At 47.0% G+C, this 22,145-nt stretch overlaps 1 protein-coding gene across 5 annotated transcripts in view; it reads left to right on the forward strand.

Moving 5' to 3' along the window:
- Window positions 1-22,145, forward strand: part of dennd1b (DENN/MADD domain containing 1B) — a 93,047-nt gene that overhangs the window by 27,221 nt on the left and 43,681 nt on the right. Inside the window, exons 4-10 of one of the 5 annotated variants that reach the window (XM_082510649.1) lie at window positions 9,386-9,435; window positions 10,185-10,304; window positions 14,933-15,002; window positions 16,700-16,780; window positions 17,638-17,697; window positions 20,323-20,376; window positions 20,861-20,971. In XM_082510649.1, coding sequence (XP_082366775.1) covers window positions 9,386-9,435; window positions 10,185-10,304; window positions 14,933-15,002; window positions 16,700-16,780; window positions 17,638-17,697; window positions 20,323-20,376; window positions 20,861-20,971 — 546 coding nt within the window. The remainder of the gene's footprint in view (window positions 1-9,385; window positions 9,436-10,184; window positions 10,305-14,932; window positions 15,003-16,699; window positions 16,781-17,637; window positions 17,698-20,322; window positions 20,377-20,860; window positions 20,972-22,145) is intronic. The other 4 variants (XM_082510651.1, XM_082510650.1, XM_082510652.1 and 1 more) reach the window with 4 other exon arrangements.

Here is a 22,145-nt window from a genome sequence, read left to right on the forward strand (position 1 = left end):
CAAACAGGTTCTGCACATGAATCTCCGTCGTCGCATTTTGTGTTGAGCTGCCGTGTCTGGACGAGCTTTGGTTGTTTTTGAAGAGACGCCAAAAAGCCGATTTTTGCCTGCTGTCAACACAACGTTGGATAAAAAGTTTACGGCTTTTCTTTTAGGACTTCTAGAAAAAGATGCCATTAAATGTGTTTGAACACTGAAAGGATGCTCCTCAGAGTCCCAGCAGAGTCGCAGCCAGACAGACTCTGGACAGTCAAAAGAACGAGACCCATGCGAACCAGCTCATGTACATATACTCAGCTATAATAATCACAGTGATAATTTTCAGACAGTAATTGGTTGTGCTGCCATTAAACTTGAAGCCCTCCACTTTTCAACAGCATCCTTTCACCTCCCGACTAAATTTAGGCAGAAACGAGTCATTTTTTCTCTTTTAGCTCAGAAATGAACATCCATGGATGTCTGGTGCTTGCTATCGTCTGATGATAAATTTATCTGCGGTCGTAAACCTGTGACCTCCTCTTGAAACAGGAAGTCTTGGCCTGGCTACCCAGAAGTCCCCAAATACCGGCCGTAATCTCCAGAGTCTGCCGACTGCAGCCGATGAGTTCCCAGCTTGAACGTATGCAAACTGGCTTCAAAGAGACCCTCAGATTCTCATCTGCTCATCTGCTAACTCTTTGTGTGTTATGGCCGAACTCACAGATGAGGAAACGAATGCTTTACACTTGCAAACAGGTTGCTCCTGTCAACCAGGAAAGCCTCTTTTTAATGGTTGTAGACGACGGGCTCACCCGAACTGCATACCGCTGTTGCCAGGAGAGCTATCACACGCACAGCAATGTGGCTTAATTGGGCATGCTTTTTTTTTTCTTCCCTTAACTACCCCATACAAGGCACAACCAGCAGCCACCAGTCAGAGACAGAAATGGCAAAAATGACAAATGAATAGGGTGTAAAGGGAGAGAAGGATGGAGAGGAGAAGGAGGAAGAGGAGGACGCAGCGATGCCCCGACCCTCTCTGCTAGATTCCTTGTACATCTGTCAATGAGACGTCCACCGCCAAATGTTTAGGAGCCGGTGTTGCACTACTGCTCCCCTGCTGAGCTTCAGTGTATACATTCTGTTTGTGTGTTAGTCCGTGCGTGTGTGTGTGTGCGCGTGTGTGTCGAGAGTGTGTGACGCCATGTGTTAGAGGCAGGCCCACATCAGGGTTCATACAGTCGAGCTAAGCCCGGTGGGAGTTGAAAGCTTAAAGAAGGAAATCCCCCCCCGGCTGCTCAGTGCACACACACACACACGCACACACACACGCACACACACACACACACGCGCACACACACACACACACATATGCTGTCTCTCTATATCCCTCTCCCTCTCCTCCTGGCACTTCATTAATGAAACCCATGCTTGTATGTTTGGGGCATATGCAGCTCTCTTGGCCCAAAACTCTGTGTGTGTGTGTGTGTGTGTGTGTGTGTGTGTGTGTGTGTGTGTGTGTGTGTGTGTGTGTGTGTGTGTGTGTGTGTGTGTGTGTGTGTGTTAGGGGGAGATGTCTCACTCCCCATCACGTGGTTATATATTCAGTGGAAGATCTCAGCAGAGGCATAATACTGCTGCTCTCCCCTGTCTGAGCCCATCTGTGATATGTAGACAGGACATCAGCAGGACAAGGTATTAGCACTGGAATAATGTGCAGTGTTATTGTTGACGCCGCTCTCCGAGCAATAGCCCCCCCCCCCCCCCGTAACATAAATGCACCCATTGAGGAATAAACTGAAAATAAATTGGTGTAATACAGTAGGTGCCATGTACTGACCCCAGTAGAGTGCTTTAAAATTGGAGGTGACTCATTTACAGCTGTTGGCCATGGAGCGAGTTTGGGGGTTGGACAGACGGCGGTTAAGGGGGTGTCATGTGTTTTATTATTACTGACTTATAACTGAATTCATCCTGCGTGTGTGTTGTGTCCTAAAAGTGTAGAAAAGCAATCAGAGAAACGGTTTCCTCCCCTTGTTGGATCTTACCGAGGACATTCTGCTCGTGGATGCAAAGTGACGTCACGTTTGTAGTCGAGGGGTGCTCGGCCTTTTTTTAATTCTTGCTATGGTACTTTGGGCTGCTTGTTTACTGCAGAGGGTCTCCACAGCAGGTAGCTTCACTGTTTGATTTGGACGAGTTTTGTGCCGGACGCCCTTCCTGACACAACCCCAAAGCGTGTCTCCGGCTGTAGAGGTGGCAAATTCACATATAGTAGGAATAGGTAAATGCGACTGTCAGGTGTTGGTAGGTGCTTTAAAAGGCCGCAGGATCAGTCTGCCAGCTTTAGCACCATCTGAGCTGTGGCTCTGACAACATGGGGATGTTGTTAATCAAAAATAACCTCCTTCAGTCGAGACGCGCCGCACCAGAGGGGGTCACTGGGAACAGGAACTCGTAGAGGGAATTAGAAAAAAAATCCAGAAGGGCAAAACTCCTTCTTCCCTCCATCTCCCTCTCCAATCAGCCGGGGCAGAGCGAGCAAGAATGTGAAAATGTAACGCCCCCGTGTCAATTTGAAAGTGCACTTTATAGGCTCATGTGCCCCTCCACCTCTCTCCCCACCGCCTCCCCATCCCACTTCCCCCACTATTCTCAAGCAGCTCTGTTGCTTTGGTCCGGCTCTGAAGGCCGTTCTTATTACCGGCACAGAGTGCAGGTCAGAATGGCAAGCCGGCAGCATACTATTAAAGCCTAATGAAAGGAATCTCTGCAGGGTCTGAGGTCTGCAGCGGCCAGAGGAAGCTCTGCCTCTGCCCATTGTTCTTCTGCTCGTCTCCTCGCTCTTCTCTCTCATTTTTTAGTTTTTTTATTCCATCGCTAAATCTGGCATCTCCCCCGTCTCCCTGTCATTTCAGTCCTCTTCTTTGTCTTGTCCGTGCTCTACATCTGCTGAAAAATTCCCCTCTACATGTGTTTGCATCGGGCATCTCCAATCTGATGAGCTGCCTGGAAAATGTAAGCGGAGACATCTTGGAATCGTGACATGAAACTCCCTCAGATAAGGAAATGCATTTGTGACATTGAGCCCCAGCATAGACTCGTTCATGGACGCCGAACTTAAAGGTCAAAGGGCGTCCTCTTTCTGTAACTTGATTAACACTTTTCCATTTTTCCTTTCGGCGCTGAGTTCTTGGACACGAGCTGCCTGAGACGACACTTTACAGCGACCACCACAGTTTTTATCTTCTGCCTAGAAAACAATTGAATCATTCAGGAAGATGGAGTGGCTCGGTAGCCATTATTGGAAAAAGTTACTTGTATTGATTGCTTGATACTTGTAAAGGACTGCATTAATATGATGTAGTCTATAATTTGACAGTAGATTAATCTTTCGTTCCTTTTCTCAATCTATTGGTTTAGAAAATTGATTGAACAGTGCATACAAGGTGTTTGTGCGGGAGGCCACAAAAATCAAGAATTTTGATTGGGTCTAGTTTGGTTTGGACAAACGAAGGCTGGGTTTACGTGTCTCCTCCTCTCTGTGCTTCTGTCTCAGTAAAGTCTCCTGTAAGCTTCAGTATCTGGTGCAGTTTGGAGTTCATTGAACAAACAGGAAATTGTTCAGGAAGTTTGCTGTTTACAGTTAGATCACAGACCTGCTCTCTGACGGCAGTCGTCGGGTCGCCAGTCGCTTGGCGGCTGCAACAGTTTCAAATCCACTGCTGTCCCCTATCAAGGCTTCATACAATCACACATTTTTATTCTGCATTATTTATTTTTTCCTCTCTCTCTCAAACCAAGGCTCAGCTGTCCTTGTGCCTTTACACGTTGCAAATGAATGCATATCCATGCAAATTCTTAAAAAAGAAAGGCTGAGAATTTGAATATTTTGCTTAAAGCTGCACCCAGGTCGACCCTGCCATTCGGCATTTGAAAGCAGCGTGTCTGTTTGAATACTGAGGATCTCTCTTTGTCATGTTCGCCAGAGGGGCCGGGTGAGCGAACCAGCACCGGCAGGATGGGCAGAGATCGGCTGGGTAGCTGCACACAGACAGACTAATTGGGAAAAGGGGGGCGAAAGAGGGGACGAGGGGTTTCGGTGAGGGCGAGGAAGAGGTGGGGTATGCAGGAAGGGGGCAATCGAAGATGACGACAGGGGGGTTTAGAAGGGAGGTGAAAGAGGACGGAGGCTGGGGGGGATGGAAGGAAAAGAGGAGGTGATGGAGAGGGCGCAAGAGAGTGCGAGAGGAAGAGGTGAAGGAAGGGTGAGTTTAGATACTGTGCTTTCCAGCACTGATGTGTTAGCAGCCCTGCTGACTATTTCATTAGACTGCTGAGGGCCGGCTGGATGACCCGAGTCCCTACCTGCTGCAAAGCGCTGTGGTCTTATAGCGCGTGTTTGACACACGAGATAACCTTGCAAAAAACTGTTTTCTTGCACTTATGAAAGATTCACAGGAAGTGACCTAAAGCAGGCCCGTTCATGCATCTCGTTGAGGAAGACGACCCACTTGGGTCATTTTAAGAATCTATTACAGTTAAGAGATTGTGGATTTTGCTTTTTGAGACGTTGGTGTCACACTGTGTACGAAGGCTCCTAAAGATTCAGATTCTGCCTTTTTTTGCTTTAATTTGCCTAAAATGAGTTTTCCTGACAAATAATTCATTAGCATATTTCCGTTTTACAGGTTTTTAGAGGTAAACATGTAGCTTCATGATAGTAGTTCAGATTTACTTGATTGCAGTTTCAGTATTTTGTGGCTCCGTACCTTTTAGGATGCTAATAGTGTGCGTTTGCATACTCAGCGCCGACGTTGTTAGCCTGTTGGAGTAACTCACGACTGGTTTGTTGACTCGTACACATTAGCTGACCGACGCACCGAGCGTGTTTCGCACTTCTGTAGCTGTGTCGTCATAGCGACGCACAGATGTGAAGCGTTTTCGAGCACGTCTTCCCAGCTTTAATCGATGTCCATGTGGTTAAACTCTTACTGTAAAGGCCTGACTCTGGTGAGGTAATCGCTCACAGCGAACATCTTGTCCGCATTATTTTTGAGTTATTTTGTTTTTCTTTAGTAATACAGCGCAGACTTTTCAAATCAGTCTGCACTTCTAATTGCATTACCAGGAAACGATAACTTAACTTTGACCAAGAAAATAAAAAAGTAGAAGCGGACACCACGTGGTGAATTTATACAGTGAAAGACTAAAACGGTCCAGCATGCTTTGAAAACAGCTGACAGTAATGTAAAGTGTGTCTGAATTGCAGTAATGGGCTAACACGCACACACACAAAGAAAGCCCTGCGATTTAATGCTTTAGGGTCTGATTCTAATATAAGTATATCTGTGTTACATTTACAAATTTGCCTGCCACCAGTCTCCATTCCTCCTAAAGCTGCTCTCTGTCTAGAAGGCTCTAGGGCCTGCTGAGCCAGGCTGACTGAGACGGGTAGCTAGCAGCATTGATCTGGCTGCAGTAGCCAGGGGAATATAAAGCAGGGCAGGGGCTTAAAGTCCTGAGCCCCCCCCATCCTACCCCCAGGGAGGAGTCTTCGCTGCATAGGGAGAGGGCCATGAACTGCAAGCTGCTTCTCATTCCCTCCTTTCTTTCCTCGCCTCCCTGTGCTGTTGCATCCATCCTCCTCCACCTCTTCCTTCCTTCTGACATTCACTTTGTCACTCTCTCCCTCTGACTCCTTCCTTTTCTCCTCCACCCTCATTCCTTCTCTGCCTTCATCCACATTTCTCTACAACACTTGTGCTTGTCTGCCTCCGTCTGTGTGCAAGAATATGGGAAAGTGAATGTTACTCATGAAGTTCACGCTCGAAACGAAACACGTGGCCGACGCTGACTTTAGCATGTAGTCTGCATTTTTCTTTCCTCGCTGTGATCCTGAAAACCCCGCCCCCCTTTTTAGCAACCGCCCAGAAGAAGAAGGTGCACAGGTGTGTGTGTGTGTGTGTGTGTGTGTGTGACAGCCAGGCCCACACATTGTGATCTGTTCCACATCAAACCTCTCAGCCCCCAGTGTTTTGCTCAGCCATATATAGCTACAATTACTTCTAAAGAAATTAGGGTAGAGCTGGAATAAAAGAGAAGTTTAGGTCTGTTTTTTTTAAAGTAGAAATGTAAGAGTGTCGCCCTGCTCTCAAAGTTTGTTGCTCTTCCCTCCTGTACCGCGCTGTTCTGTGGGGCTGCAGTGCAAAGCTGCACAGTGCTGCTGCGCGCTGTTGTAGTGTTGTGGTGCAGTGATAGCGCGCTCGTCCGCTGGGGGAACCCAGAGCATTCTGTCTCACTGAGTGATACCCCTGTCTCCACTCACGATAAACAGCGCACACAGACACACACACAGACACACACACAGACACACACAGCAGTGTCTGCCAAGCCCAGCCTAGCAGCAGATTCTTCCCTCACACCCGCCTCCCCCTCTCGCAAAGCTGCAAATATATTAGCTGCCTCTTTTTCTTTTGTCTTGGGAAAATGGCAAGTGGGGGTGTCTACATGTGTGTGCGGTTGCGCACGTGTGTGCTTAGTGTACTAAGAAACTGTGGCAGAACATCCCCTTTGTGCCGTTGGTGTTTAGATATCCCTGTGGTATAGGGCCCAGTCATGGTGAGAGAGCTGCAGATGCCTTAGTTCCCTGTAATGCAGGTATGATGTAGGAAGAAGAAATACAGACTGACAGATGAGGCAAAGGAAGATTGCGAGCTGAAAATCACATACAAGCAGTCGATTTCTTTGGTTAAAACAGAAAGAAATATTGGAACAGCAACACTGTTGGGCTCGGCATAAAGGGTCGATTCAAACACACACACTCGCACGCACACGGTGCATTTTCCTCCTCTTATTTCTTTTGGTTCCCAGCCAGCTAGACTGTCCAAGTGAAGACTTCTGATAGTGAAATCTGCAGAATATCCTCTACAGTGGGGACACCGATTCCTCGTCTGTTTCAAACGATTTCAACAAAACAAACATAAATAAAAAATTTCACACAAAATGAGCCTTAAAAGCAAAAGATGTTCGAAAGTCCCGCCCCTAATATTTAACATGACAGTTTTCATGAAGAAAACATCCATTTACTTTGTTTGCAGATGGAGGCAGAAATCTGTGGCTATGGTTACCACAGTTACCTAAATGACAGTTTAAAGGGACACTTATCAAAAAATGTTTCTATATTTAATACTTTCTGCACGAGGGACGTGATGGTGTCATTGACAGAAGTGACCATCGGTGCTAACGAGTCAGAGTTACACCGGCGTATCGAACTGAAGCCTGAATGGACGTGCACCAATTCACTGACTGTCGGCTAAAGCGAGCAGCTACGCTCTTATTTTAATGAGCACAACAAACATTCCCAAATCTTTTTCTTCTAACCAGAAAATCTTTCGGATTTGGACTGTGTGCAAACTGCTGCCACCTCATGACAAACTGTGGTTGGAATAAAGAGCAAATCAATTATTGGAAAACAACAGATGAATGTTAAAATACATGTATGATTGAAAAAGGAGAGACGACTTCTTCTCTGACATCAGAAACCATATTTCAGGATGTGCCGCACAATCCTCGGCTGTCCACTCGGTGTAAATGCTAAAGACAGCAGCAGTGTCTCCATGCTGTCTGAGACTTAATGAATATATATATGAGAGAGAGATGGATATATATAAAGATAGAGGGAGCGAGAACATGCCTGCTGCTTTTATGTCATATCACACACGCACAGACGCATCACTTCCTCGTGGTCCTGCGTGAGATCAGAGTCGCAGCAACCCCTCAGCTGCCACTCAAACACAGATACCTGGTGTGGGCGGGGCTGCGACGGCTCAGAAATCTGGCAAGTGGAATGTTTTTATTTGCAGGAGAACGTGTGTGTCTTTGCCCGCGTGTGTGTGTCTGTTTGGCTGTGTGTGCCATATGCGGTGCGCCTGGGAGGGCTCTCTGCAACATATTGGTGTGCGTACGTTAGTGGTTAATAATAGCAGCAAGCACATACAGCGATGGCAGCTCTGATGTGTGTGACAGTTTTACAGCCGCGCACACCCAGAGACGGTAACGCACGTGTGCGTACACACGTATGTACACGTGCGCGCACACACACACACACACACACACACACACACACAGACCTCACTGCCACTGAGCCCTTCGTCTTTGCTGAGTTCTCGATTTTATCACAGATCCTGATGAGTAAAAACAACCACTTCCCACCCACCGTGCCTCGCCCTCAGCCCCTCCCCTCATCCTCCATATGTGGGCAAATACAAACATATAGCACAGTTAAACACACACACACACACACACACACACACACACACACACACACACACACACACACACACAAATACACAAATGTGGAGTCTTAACCACCCTGGAAGCAGCCGCTCACGTACGTCGTCCTCTCAAAACGCACGCCCGTTCAGCTCATTGTAGCTGTGGGAGTGTTTGTGCTGTGCCAGGTGGCAAGTTTAAGTTTTGATGGGGGGGGTCAGCGACTGCTCCCTGCAGAAGCACAGATACCCAACCTGTCCTGGCAAGCAAAAGAAAGGGAGCGAGGGGGAGACGGCAAGAGAGGCCAGAGCATAGCAGAGGGCCACCCAGTCCCCGGGATCAGCCTCAGAGCCTGGCAGAATCTGGCCGAAGCCGAGAGAGCGACCTGGCGCCAGGTTAGCAGGCAGAGCGGGGACGCTCGGCGGCTCTGTGGCCGGTCTGGAGTGGCTCACCCATATGGTGCGCCGCTCTGTTCCTGCTCTCTGTCTAAATCCATATGCCGCTGGTGGAAAGGTGCCCCCGCCCCACCCACCCCCTCCACACTCCCCTAAGTCACAAGGGAGGTGTTTGGAGGTAAAGCCCTGAAGGCTTGTAACCCCCTTCCTACTTCTTAACCCCACAGAGCTGCTTAGCCTATTGTCACTACAATCTGCTACCATAGCCTTCGTGTCCCCCCCCACTCCCCCTCCACCACCACCACCCTCTCTTTCTCCTCTCTTCTTTCTTTCCTTTCTCGTCCTTTTATCTCCCGTTGGCACCTGATAATCGATGAACTTATTAACTGCTAATTATTCAAGCTGTGGATGGAGGATCCCTCGCCGTCCCTCTAAAAGACAGCGAGAGGGAAAAAGGGGGAACTCCTCTCTGTTCTGCCAAATGAAGTGCTTTATATTGCCCATTCGTTTGGATTAAGTGCATTCAGGCTGCAGTGTTTGGGATGTGGAGATTTTGTCAGATTGCTATCAGTAACATTCAACATTAATCCCCATTTTGTTCAGCCAGTTGATAGCACTCGTTTAGCGGAAGCCCCGGAGACTTTCATATGGAAACACGATTTTAATGGGTTTCATCAGTGACGACTGTGTGTGTGCGCGTCTAAAGATGTGCCTTCTACTCTGTTCTGTTTTTGCAGGAGGTCCTTCAGACGATACCAAAGTTCTGCTTTCCCTTTGACGTGGAAAGGTACGATTCCTCGTTTTATTTGAGCAGCGCAGCTCACTTTCACCTGAAGCACACGTCCTCTGCACATACCACGATGACGTCCACGCCAGCTCACCGGCTTAAAAACTAAAAAGCAAGAAAAACAAACCAAGAAATGAATGCTGCGATCGTCATATTAATGATGAAGCCACAGGTTTTATTAGTGATGCTGCTGATGAGGTCATCAGCGACAGGCCCACACGATGCAGTTGTGGTTAGTGAGATTTCCTGTAAGTGCAAATGTGGCCAAAGTTGAGAATATAAGTGAGCGTGTTTCTGTACGGACTGTAGGTCCAATCAGATCAGCAGCCTGAGAGCAGCACAGCTCTTATTTTTAGTAAGTGACACGGTAAAAACTCCCATTTTTAAAGACAGAAAGGAGAGAGAGGGAGGGAGGGCTCCTTGGTATTTTTACTGAAGCTGAGCTGCTGCCATCTAGTGTTGAAGGCGTGTACTGAGCTTTACTGGAATTTACCTCGGGGTTGGAAAAGCTTTTCACTGTTTTTTTCTTTTGTACCAGTCATACTCGAAATATGTGACATCAGATTTGGAGCTTGACTGGAGATTTAGCTCGTGGGGAGTTTTCCTTTTTGAATGAGGCCTTCTTTCTGGGCCAGTTACATCTAATTGTGTTTTGTTGTGCTGCTTCTTAAATGTGTGTGTTTTCGTTTTAAACACTTGTGAGGTTTTTGTGAGCGTGCACAGCACGTGTCCCTCGTTTTGTCGCCCAGGGTCTCCCAGAGTCAGGTGGGGCAGAATTTCACCTTTGTGCTGACGGACATCGACAGCAAGCAGAGGTTTGGTTTCTGCCGACTCACCCAAGGCTGCCGGGTCTGCATATGTCTGCTCAGGTAACACACGCTCTGTGAAGTGTCTGTAGTCTTATTCCTCCCAAAATGTTTTCTACATTTGTATTTCACTAAGATGAATCCTGAACCTTTAAAGCATCTTTACAGGTTTTTTAATTTTTATTAAAGGAACATCGAACACAATTTCCATAAATAAGCAGCGAGGTTATTAAAAACTGCTCTTCACAAATACATCAAAATAAAGAGAATATGTGTGAGTTGCCGTCTTTATTTACTCGTTCAGATAACCCGGACTTGCTCTGCCCTCTTTAAATAAAAATCATAAATTCTATGGATCGCTGCAGAACTGTTTTTATTTTTTATCTATCAAGTTTGATGGAGAGGAAAAAAAAATTAGCCGATCTTTGAAGTGAACACAGATTTTTTGAGGCAGCATTTTCATTCATTCTCACACTTCACACTGAGCTGCTCTATGCCAGAATAACAAATTTTATAGTCTCATCTGCCCACACAAATATGTTACTGATGTGCCTATAATTATCCAAAAGTTTAGCACTTTTTGATATTTTCATAGGTGGATTTCTCCTATCACAGCGCACATAAATGAGGACAGCAAACCCACGAAAAGAAAAAAAAAAGGCATTTTCTTTGCATAATTGCGCTCCGGCAAAGACTATTATCATTTAATTCCCATGTAATTGCATGTTGACACAGTGTTTTTACAGATGTAATTAACTTTGCCATGACGGAGAAGAAGCCACTGCAGTGACGATCTCAGTGGAGTGGACTGAGGATAGAGCTGAGGAGGGAAAAGTACAAGAACGATATTTTTAATGAATTCATGAAGAAGTCGAACAAATAACAAACCGCACGACGAGGACAAAGGCTTTTTCTGTTATTGTAAAGCTGCTCTCGCCTGTGTGTGTGTGTGTGTGTGTGTGTGTGTGTGTGTGTGTGTGTGTGTGTGTGTGTGTGTGTGTGTGTGTGTGTGTGTGTGGGGCTGTTGATGGACAGTCGCGGGTTTGTCGCTGCCCTGATGAGCTGCTGTGAAGAACAGTGTCCCTCTTCCCCACACCACCCACCCTTCCTGGCCATCTTCCATGGCCTTTGTTTTTCTTTCTCCCTCCCTCTCTGTCTCTCTTGCTCTCTCTCCCTCTCCCCCTCGCCGTCTCTCCCTCTCTTTTCTCCTCGTTATTCGGCTACTGCCACAGTGCGACAGCAAAGACGCTTGGCCCATAATTATGCATGAAGCTTCGCTGCCAATTAGCAGAGGCTCCCCTGTCCCTCTCGCTGAGTTAGACATGCTAATTCATTTGACATATGATGTATAAAATTCATTATGCATTCTGAGTAGTTTGCATGGCTCGCTTCATTTATAATAATATAATGTATAGGAAGTTGTTGTTTTTTTTTGTTTTTTTAATTCATTTAAAATTGTTAATGCGCAGCTCGGTTATGTTTTTAGTTTTTTACTTTTATTCCATCTTAAATATCCTCGCTCGTCCAGGACACGACGAGCGAGGATATTTAAAAGGATTAAAGTGTGTGCAAGAAATTTGGAAATAAAGTTCCCGTCTTCAAGGTCCTCGGTCGCGACTTTATCTTTGTTTATGATTCGTAAAGATGTTAGTAATACCAGATGGGATTCAAGAAAAAAATAAAATTAAGATAATAAAAGTAGTTTTTTCTTCAAATGTGAAACAAGTCGACGGCGGCCCGGGCCGACATGTTCATATTTGTTCTTCTAGGTCCCAAATATAAAATAGGACTCATTAAAACAGTTTGTGATTGCGCGAGTGCTGCACAGTAAAATTGTCACCTCTGCTTACGGGAGGAAGTGTCTTAATGAGCAGGACAGTTTTATGTGGACGGCTCTTTGTAGTGTCGTCGCTGAAGTCGTGACCAAAAAGACCAGGCTTCCTCCAGGCAGGGCTCTCACACACACACACACACACACACACACACACACACACACACACACACACACACACACACACACACACACACACACACAGTGTACTTTTAATTCTGCCGTTTTCACCCCAGCAGGGTGACCAAAGCCTGCTTTTCGTGTAATTAAAGAGTAAAATAAAGTTTATATCACAGCTGAGGCTCCTGAATCGATTCGACTTGCTTTTGGTTTAGCGTTCGCTCGTCCCCGTACTTAACCCTCGACCCCAGAAAGGAGTCGTGTAAGGCAGTCTTCCAGTGAGCCGTCTACAAAGTGTGAGAGGACTTACGATTACAGGTGCCTGTGCGTTAAATAAGATTTAAGAGCCATCTACAGGAACAGGAATAACTGTCACGCTAAACACCCAACAGGTACTTTATGGGAGGAAAAGAGGCCGCGCGACACCGATGAGCCCCGACATTCAAACCGCCGGGCTAAAACTGCTCTGACCTGTCAGAGGTGCATGGCAGCAGGAGAGGGTCCTTGTGATTGGGTCTTAGGCTTTTTAAGGTAGTTTGTGCTTCGAGGGGACGGCTGCTGCTGCTGGGGAGTTGTGTTGCAACCTGTGGTCTCCTTGGTGGGCAACAAAGTTGCTTTTAACTGTTTAATAAGTACCTCTCTTACAGCAGTAATTTGGCTAATTTGTTTCTTTTTCAGTCTTGGGTTGTATTTTTGCGTCTGCGCGTCCACAACGCTCCGATTACAAAGCTCCAAAGGCGCGTGTTGTCTTCTGTTAGATGGTCCGAGTCTGGGATGAAGAGCGCTGTGAAGGCTGTGAGTGGGTCGCAGATTAACCGGTTCATTCTCTGAGTGCATGGCACTTTGGGAAGACGTGTTTAAAATGGCAGGAGAGATTGCGGGGGCCCCCACGCACCGAGCACTCCAATGATAGATGCCTCTCCGTCTCTATCGGAGGATTTGTGAAGCACAAACAGATCTGAGCAATGAACTGTGACGAGTAGGAGTATCTCTCTGAGCTTTCCAGACTTTCACTTTGCCCATACAGGAAGCAGAGGGGGGGGAGAGCAAAACAGTGTCTCATTGAAGTTTTATTCATTTGATTGCGTTGGAATAAAGGGGGAAAAATCATCCTGTTGCCGGAATATTGATAATTTGCGGTTGGCTGTCGTCACGGTGATAATGCACTTTTCTGTAAAACTGAAGATTTACGGCACCAGCAGCATAACGAGTGTGAGTCGTTTACGTCTGTGGTGAAAAATGAAGGATTGATGTCCAGAAGCCTGGTTTTTAAACACGAGGCTCAGATAAGCCCGGCCTTTGTTCTCTCTCGGTCTTTATATCAGACTGAAGTTGTGTAAACTGACCCTCGTGCACATATTTGCCTTTTGACGTGGCAGAAATAGGTCTTCAGGTTGATATCCGGTCACCAAATTAACATCCGCGTGTTTGATTGGGCCTCTACAGCAAGTGTGACCCGATTGCGCTAAATCTTTGTGCAGATGTCACAAAATCGTCGCGTTAAGAGACTGATTGTTTCAGACTAATGGTCACTCAGCCTCTCTGATTGGTGCGCTTCGCTGCACCTCTCCTCGTCATTGGCCCCTCGCGGATTTATGCGATCTGAAAATTTGCATCAAGTCCACTTTATTGTTTTCTAGTTGTCTGTTAATTCCAGTCTGCGGAGCAGCCAGTGACCCATGCCCTGCAAACTCCTCTTCCTCCAGCCGACCGTCTGAGACGCAAAACTTTGCCTTTAGGAATACGAGGCCAATCCAAGGCTTTTAATACGTCTCGATTTGCTAATGAAATAAAAAACAGCCCAAGTTTGATTGACCGGCTCGTTTGGTCACTAATTCTTTTTCCCAGCCCTGCAATTCAGGAGAGTTAATGAAGCATTAATGGGAGTCTGTTTATTTAATGGCAGTGCTGGTCCTTACTCAGAGTCATTATACATGCAGTGTTTAAAACTGCATGTTAAGAGCCTGAATGAAATAAAAATGCAATAAGTTGATAGGACACCATGTTTTTAGTATTTGATTGCATAACATTAAACGCGCTGAGGCCTCGCAGCTTTGGTGCCAAAAGGAAAATGTTGGCCATCGTCCACCCAGAAACGAGTCGACTTGGCCAAGAAAATGTCAACTTTGTAAAGAAAGCCATGCTGCAGATGCTTTTAGCTTATGGTGGGTGTACTTGGTGATTAGCTCGAACACAAACACTGCAGTATAAATTATTTTTGAGCTTGTTAATGAATTTATTTATTTTACATTCATTACATAAGGAAAAGCTTTTTTTTCTTCTTCTAAATATGCAAAAGGCATAAGAAGAAGCGGGGGGGAGGGGGGGGGCATTTTTGTTAAGCCTGTGCATCTGGGAGCAGCATGCTCGTAAACCATAGCATCCCTCCACATCACATGTGGTGCTTTTTCTTTCTTCCTAAAGAATCCATTGTTTTTGTTTCCTCATTTAAGGAGCAGACATGGTGGGAATTCTTGGAGTGCCGAGGGCCCGAAGCACGAAAGAACGCCATAATAAGGACGAGATAGCGTTTAATTCCTCCTCAGTGTAACGACTCTGACAGAGTCCATGCCCTGTATGCAGCGTGCTCTTCAGGTCACGCCGTTCGTGCAACGCACACGTCTGCCGGGGAGCGACGTGCGCGTCCTGCTTTGATTCGTCACCTCCCGGTTTGATGACTGAATGAATGAAAGCTTTTCCCCGTGCTGCACATTAACACGTTCCTCTCTGACTCTTGCAGTTACCTACCCTGGTTTGAAATCTACTACAAGCTTCTAAATACCCTGGCAGACTACTTATCGAAACAACAGGTAATCTGGTCTTTTTCTGTGTCTCGACTATTTACACTTGTGCTCTAATGGAAAACAAAATGAGGAAAGGTGTAGTGGGATTTGCCTGAGAGACACGCAAACACGGCGCCGCGGCGAGATGTTTTCCTGCATTGTGTTCTCGCGCGTCGTCTTTGGCGAGCAGCCGTCTCGGGCTCGACTCGCTTCCTGTTGTTAGCAGCAACAGTGTTGACATTTCACAGACCAAACGCTGATCTGACACTGGAAGTTTTTCCTGATGATTTACTGGAATACAAATCGTTAAGAACAAGAAAATACACACACACACACACACACACACACACACACACACACACACACACACACACACACACACACACACTCTCACACACACTCACACTCTCACAAACACACACACACACTCACACACCCACACACACACACACACTCTCACACACACACACACACACTCTCTCTCACACACACACACACACTCTCACAAACACACACACACACTCACACACACACACACACACACACACACACACACTTCACTAAAGTCTTTTCCCCTGACTTTTCGCTGCATTGTACTAGCAGAGGGAGGGGAAATGTAAAATATGCAACAAACTGGGGAGACGCGCAGCGCCTGGTGCAGCGGGTGTAGGTGATGTTTCACTGTTTAGACTGAAGGGAGGGGAGGGAGCTTTGGGATCACTTTCAATTGTCATGTAGTCACTGCTTCTTCCAAGATCCTCTGAGAACAGCGATCAGGACAAAGTGTCTGTCTAAAGTAGACAATGGCAGACACACAAACTCCTGCAGTTCATCAGAATAATCTAATATGAAGAGAGGAGGGGGTGGGGCAAAAGCAGATCAGGACAGTTTGTGCGAGGAAGACGGAGACAGAAGGATAGCTGGAAATCCTGGGTGACTGAAGTGTTAGTGTGCATGATTTGGTTTCTATTTACCCCGCTGTCCGTTCCAGGCGAGAGGGAGATGTTGACAGACGAGGGAAGACAGAAGAGCGATGAGGGTTTAAGGCGAGGGGTAAATGAACTGTTTCCCCAGGCCGTGTTGCTGACCATGCGTGTGAGCATTGAGGCTCTCATGACAGGAGGCTGTTCGATTGCACCCCTCCCTCCTTAACCCTCCTTCCCTTTACTGTATATTGCCGTCTATTGCTTCTATTTCTTTTCCACTTCATGCACGCACACACACACACACAAACGCTCGCGCGTTCATTTCCTGGCGCGAGCAGCGGCTCGTACACAAAACCAAAACAAAGTTCTCAGAGAGGAAGTTGAAGCAAACAGTCGTCCCTCCTTTTTGTTTCTCCAGCAGGAGGCCGAGAGTGTGAACGGTGATCCTGTCAAAGAGCCGTAAGTGCTGGAAGGATCGTCTCAGGCCTGATCTGTGGTCAGACCGAGTTCTCTGCCGGCTTCCTGCGGCCTCTGTCTTTGCAGCGAGGGGTGGGGGCTTAATTACTGACAGCCCGCTCTCGGGCTGTAAATCAACGCCGACAGATAATAAGCGTCTGCGGCTCGTCTTTTAACCTCGCCGTTTCTCGTTAAACGTATGTCGGTCGGATGTTGCGGAGCCCTACGGCCCTGTGGTCTGCAGCAGCGCCGTGTTTGAGATTGACACGTAACTTGTGACATCAACAAGTCGAGTGAATAAAATTCACGCGTCTCTTTTCCTTGTTTGTTTGTCTCCTCTAGAAAAACGACTTGAACGACGTGCTGAACTCCCTCTATGACCTGCCTGTGCCAAAGCCCTTCACGCCCGTCAACCTGAGTGTGGTAGGTATCTTGTGTTCCCCGTTATCAGAGGCAGAGACAGAAAGAGGGGACAGGTGGTGACTGTGGCAGCGTGCAACTTTAAAAAAGAATTAAAGTCGTCACAAAGAAGAAACGAGCACATGAGGGTGGAGGAAAGCGGAGGTTGAGATAAATGAGAGAGCAGAGCAGTAGATGCTGTAGGTGGGAACAGCGACTGACACCCCGTTTGGAAACCCGTTGTTTCGGCGTGCGATGAGCCTGAGCCGGACATGTTTAAAGTGGAAGCCTCCTTTCACAGCTCGCCGTGTCTCCGCTTATCCAAAAAGTGGAACGGCCTAACGAGCTCGGTCGCTGAAAGCCGGCCTGTGACACAGCTCGGCCTCTGTCGCGTCCCTGTTCAAGACGAGCGTGATGGTTTCTCTCCAGTATCTGTTTGAGTTTTAGGGCCTCTGTACTGTAACAGCATCAAAGGGTTTCGTGGGAGCCTCTGCCCTCGGGGACCACCTCTCTTTAGTTTTTTTGTTTTTTCGGACCAATTAGACAAACAGCTGTAGAAGAACACTCGTCTAATTAAACATATGAATTTCCAGCCTAACAAGACTAATACGAGGCGATCAATAAATCTCTGTGAAGGCTAACGAGTCCATTTCTTCCCGTCTGAGTGTTGATTGGAAAAGAAGCCCCAGAGAACAGAGGTGATAGCTTCATCTCTCCTTCGCTCTTTTTCTGGAGAAGCCACTAGTTTGATATTTAATTGATGAAGCAGAATTATTCCCTTAAAGTGTGTTTTTGTTTTATCATGGCAGCCAAGAAGAAGAATCATTGTCCCCTTTCATCTGTGAACCCTCTCTCTCTCTCTCTCCCTCTCATTGTGCAAGAATGAGCAGTTGTATATTGCCACTGGGCAAGTACTGAGAGATCGGCGAAGCAAGGAGCCGGTGAGTGGAGGGGAATGAGCGAACGGCAGAGGAGGCGAAATATGAAACTGCTGCTATACTAATCGCATGGGAGCCGCGGATTTCCAATTTGGCCAAATAAGCTGCGCTATCTTTTTAAATATAACAAAAACAAACTATCCTGGGCCTTGGTGTATGTTTCTTCTCCTCTGGAAAACAATCAAACTTTGTAAATGATTAATGCCCTTCCACACTGCTAGATTCTCTCTCTGAATATCAAAAGTCTTTTTTCCCTTCTCTTTATGTTTAAAGCAATTGTACTCAAAAAATCTCCTTGATGCCTTTCCAGTTAACCCACTTTCAATGTTTTTATATAAACAAGTCTTCGAAAGAACAAGGGGGTGGGGGGGGGGTGATAAGCAAGCAAACAGCCAATGAAAGGCAGGGTTGAGTTGAGGAGCACAGCTTGTGATTATCACAGCATCGCGAATTTGTAACTTTGTTTAGTTACACAGAGCACAAGGAGAGGGAGGCGGAGAGTTACCGTGGTTACGGGTGGCGGTCCTTAGCACCAAGTCCTCGATTTTACACTTTATTTATTTATTATCTTTTATCATAGATGATAGATGGGTAATGGTAGAGGTTTCCAACGACGAGCTGAATTAACTCAACTTTAAAGCTGATGACCAAGTACTAATGCCGTCAACCAATCACGTGTGACTATTTGTGTGCAGTTTTATTTGTTCGCAGCTCTGCATCGGAGCTGCAGCGTAACCACAAACTAACCATCAGAGTTTCTCTACATGAACACGGCGACGCTGCGCCTGACGTTGATTTAACTGTAACTCTAATCAGCACGTGGAAACCGGAGACGCTCCTTCGCTTTAGTGTTTTCTGTCAGGCATCACCGAGGGCAGGAAAATCACGTGGCTTTGTTTCTTACTTGGCAACAAGCAAAAACCTTGTTTTGGGCTGATCAGCAAAAAGTCACAAAAGGATCTTTAAGAGAACTTACGGATGTTAAGGCTGAGCGAGCGTCTGGTTAGTGTTTGCAGTGCGTGAGCTCTCCTGTCTCGGCGAGCAACCCCGCATCTCGTTAAGCGATCAGAACGAATTTGTTTTTATTTTTCAGCTGCAGAAAGTCGCCGTGCAAAATACGCATACAAATACGGCTTTAGCAATAATACAAAGCTTCGGGGGAGAGACCTTGATGTCTGCTCCAGTTTCTGTTTATTTGCTGCGTCTTTATCTCTTCTGAGCTTTGTTCAACCAGCACGGTGACCGTCCGCCGGGAGCAAACTGATGGTTTACTCGTGAAAATTGGTTTTTCACATTTTTTTGACCTTAAATCACATTTATTTAAGGAGTGAAAGGGCTGTTTGTTTTACGGTAAACTGAATAGTTCTTTGTCGCCAGGCAGAGAATTCAAACAACATGAAATTATGATGATGTGCAAATAAAATCTACTGTGTCTCTTTGTAGAAAGACTTTAACGTATCCGTAGAAATGCAGAGTTTAGTCTTCAGCATCAAAGCGATCATAAGATGAGCTGGCGGGTCGTCGTTCTTTGGAAACGCTGAATCGGATTCGTCAATAATGTCGTTCAAAGTGGCAAAGATGAAATCGGATGATCGAGCTCAGAACACAAACTGGATCCTTTTACCATTAAAACAGAGGTGGGGGGAACTCCAGGCCTCGAGGGCCGGTGTCCTGCAGGTTTAGATCTCACCCTGGGTCAGCACACCTGAATCACATGATGAGTTCATTCTCAGGCCTCTGGAGACCTTCAGGACATGTTGAGGTCATTTAGTCGTTTAAATCAGCTGTGATGGATCAAGCACATCTAAAACCTGCAGGACAGCGGCCCTCGAGGCCTGGAGTTGGACACCTGTGCATTAAGTTTCCATGCTTTTTTCCTGCCTGACTGTGGTGGACTTTTAATGGGTGGTGCTGGTGGTGGTGCGGGTGGGTGTCCGAGTTGCCGATTTCATTGTTGTGTTACTCCCAATGTAAATGACTGTTTAATGATGTAAAGAGTTGAAAGTTTTGATCCGTTCTAACCTGATTTGTCTCAGTGTGCGTTTCAGAGACTCTAACCTGTGAACGAAGAGCTGCAACAGATGGTTGAGTCGAAGGCCTCAGAGAAGCGCAGCTGTACTTCCAGGAGAGTGTGTGTGTGAGACGCACAACAGTGTGTTTCACCTGGTGGTTTGTCTACCTCCAAACAGCACCTCTCTCAGGCCTCTTTGATCTGAACACTGAACCTGCCCTGCTCTCCCAAAGTGAGACAGGCAGCCCTGTGATCCTCTAAACAACCCGTGCGCGAGAGTGCGCGTCTGCGCCGAGTCGTGCACGCGCGCTCTCCGCGAGCCTTTTTAACGCTTAAATAAAGACTCCGTTTTCCACCGGAGACATCACCCCAGTCGGTGTCTACGGGGAGCTGAGCTGCTATTGAGTTTCTCTGTTCTGTAGGCCTGATAAAAGCATTGCCACAGTTCAGACACCAGCTCAGCAATTCATATAGACAGAGCTGAAGATGAGCCATAAATCATAGAACAAAGTGAACGGCCTTTTTCTCTCCCTCTTCCCCTCGTTCTCTCCTGCGTGAGCGCCGTGCCTCGCTCGTGACCTTCCCTCTTCTTTCTCCTCATGTTTGTGTTTTCGCAGCACTCCTACTTCATCGCCCCGGATATCAATGGACTGCCAACTATCCCTGAGAGTGTAAGTATGCGTGGAAAAGAAAAGGAAGAAGAGATAAAGAGAAATCCCTGTATTCTGGGAACATCTTTGCCTCTAATCGTTTTTAATCAGATACACATGTCACTCTTTGAAATGATTGCATCACGCTCTTGTATCAGCTTTAGCTCCTGCGGTGCTTCTGCTTCTAATGTCAAGGTTCACAGACTGGCATGGCTGTCGGTAGATTCAAACTGAGCTCGCGTCCTTTGTTGATTTCTGCATTCAAATCTCAGCTCGAAGCGTTAAGGCGGGGACTTACAGCTACGTGCCATCACGTTGGCTCTGTGTAAGGGATGCAGTTAGCACAAGTTTGCCAAGTTTCCCAAACAGTGTGTGCAATCGTACAAGTCCAACTGCTGCGTTTCCTCTGGCTTCAGTCTGCAGCGTTGGCGCTTTACTGCAAACGAGTTGTGCCAGGACAGTTTGTTACCAACCTGAATGTCCTCCTGTTCTTGTCCATCTCCAGAGAAACCTGACCGAGTACTTTGTGGCCGTGGACATCAACAACATGCTCCAGCTCTACGCCAGCATGCTGCACGAACGCCGCATCATCATTACCTCAAGCAAGCTTAGCACTGTGAGTCCCACCCGTCAGACGCTCGACAAACACTCGGTCTTTGTGCTTTTCTGTTTTTAATTCGAGCTGAGGTGGAGCTTTCAGCCGGCGTGTGCGCACGTGTGGGGCTGTCGATGCCTTGGTGTGGAGCTCTAACACCCTCGTTATAAAGTATGTGGCTGAAGCATAGATTGAACATGAGTCCCTTCATCAATATTCCAGCAGGACATCAAACCCTAACAAGTATGCTGAGAATATTTATCTGACACTTTGCTGCTTATGTGGGGAGATCTGTCGACCCCTCCGCCCCCGCCCGGTCTGACGGGCAGCCCACGATAAAGCTGGATTATTTGCGTCCTATAATGGGGAACGCATTGATGTCCACAGAGGCGGGCTGGATTCTCTCACAAAACTTAAACTCGCTGCCTGTTTGCACGAGGGAGGAAATCTCTCATTCCAGCCTCTCTCCGTTATCCTCGCTGCTGATGAGGCCAAACGTTTATGAGGCGGGAGAGGGAAGTGATGTCATCCTAGTCCTATCTGCATCCGCGGCGTTGCTGGTCCTGCCACCTTTGCAGAACACTTAGCAGCCGCAGGGGCCCACGCCTGGCGTTTTGGGCGCTGGAGGGAACAGTTCCCAAGGTCTCCCACAGGAGCTATAATCAGGAAGACCTGTGAAAATGACTCAGCCCCTTAGAGGATTTCACCTGTCTCCCCTCAGCTCCTCAGACCAGCAGCACCTGTGCTGGAGATCCAAGCAGCACACGGTGCAGTGACAGGAGCGGTGCATGATGTAAATGATCAGACTCAAGGGTGAGACTGTTTTTATTTCAGCAGGAATACTTGGGGGAGGGGAGGGGTTTATTTTTTCCCTGTCTGTGATTTACAGTCCTCTGCTGCCCGAAGACAAATCTCAGCTTGTTTTTCTAACAAATATATGCCGACAGGATATTTTAAGAGCCTCCACGTCAGACCTTTACCTCCGTGAGCCTTTTATCCTCTGCAATTCTTCATCCACTCATCTATCCATCCATCTTCCTCGGGGAGAGGTGTTTTGGTTTGGTAGCGTTATATGTCAGGAACTGCAGCACAAAAGTATTTTCACATCTCCGCTGGGATTACGAGCAGGCCCGGTGTTATTACTGCTCCTGTGATGCGTTGTTTTTGTTGTTGGGCAGATTGACCCGCGAGTTCA

Source organism: Aulonocara stuartgranti, assembly GCF_965226115.1.
Source record: "Aulonocara stuartgranti genome assembly, chromosome: 17".
Taxonomy (NCBI): domain Eukaryota; kingdom Metazoa; phylum Chordata; class Actinopteri; order Cichliformes; family Cichlidae; genus Aulonocara; species Aulonocara stuartgranti.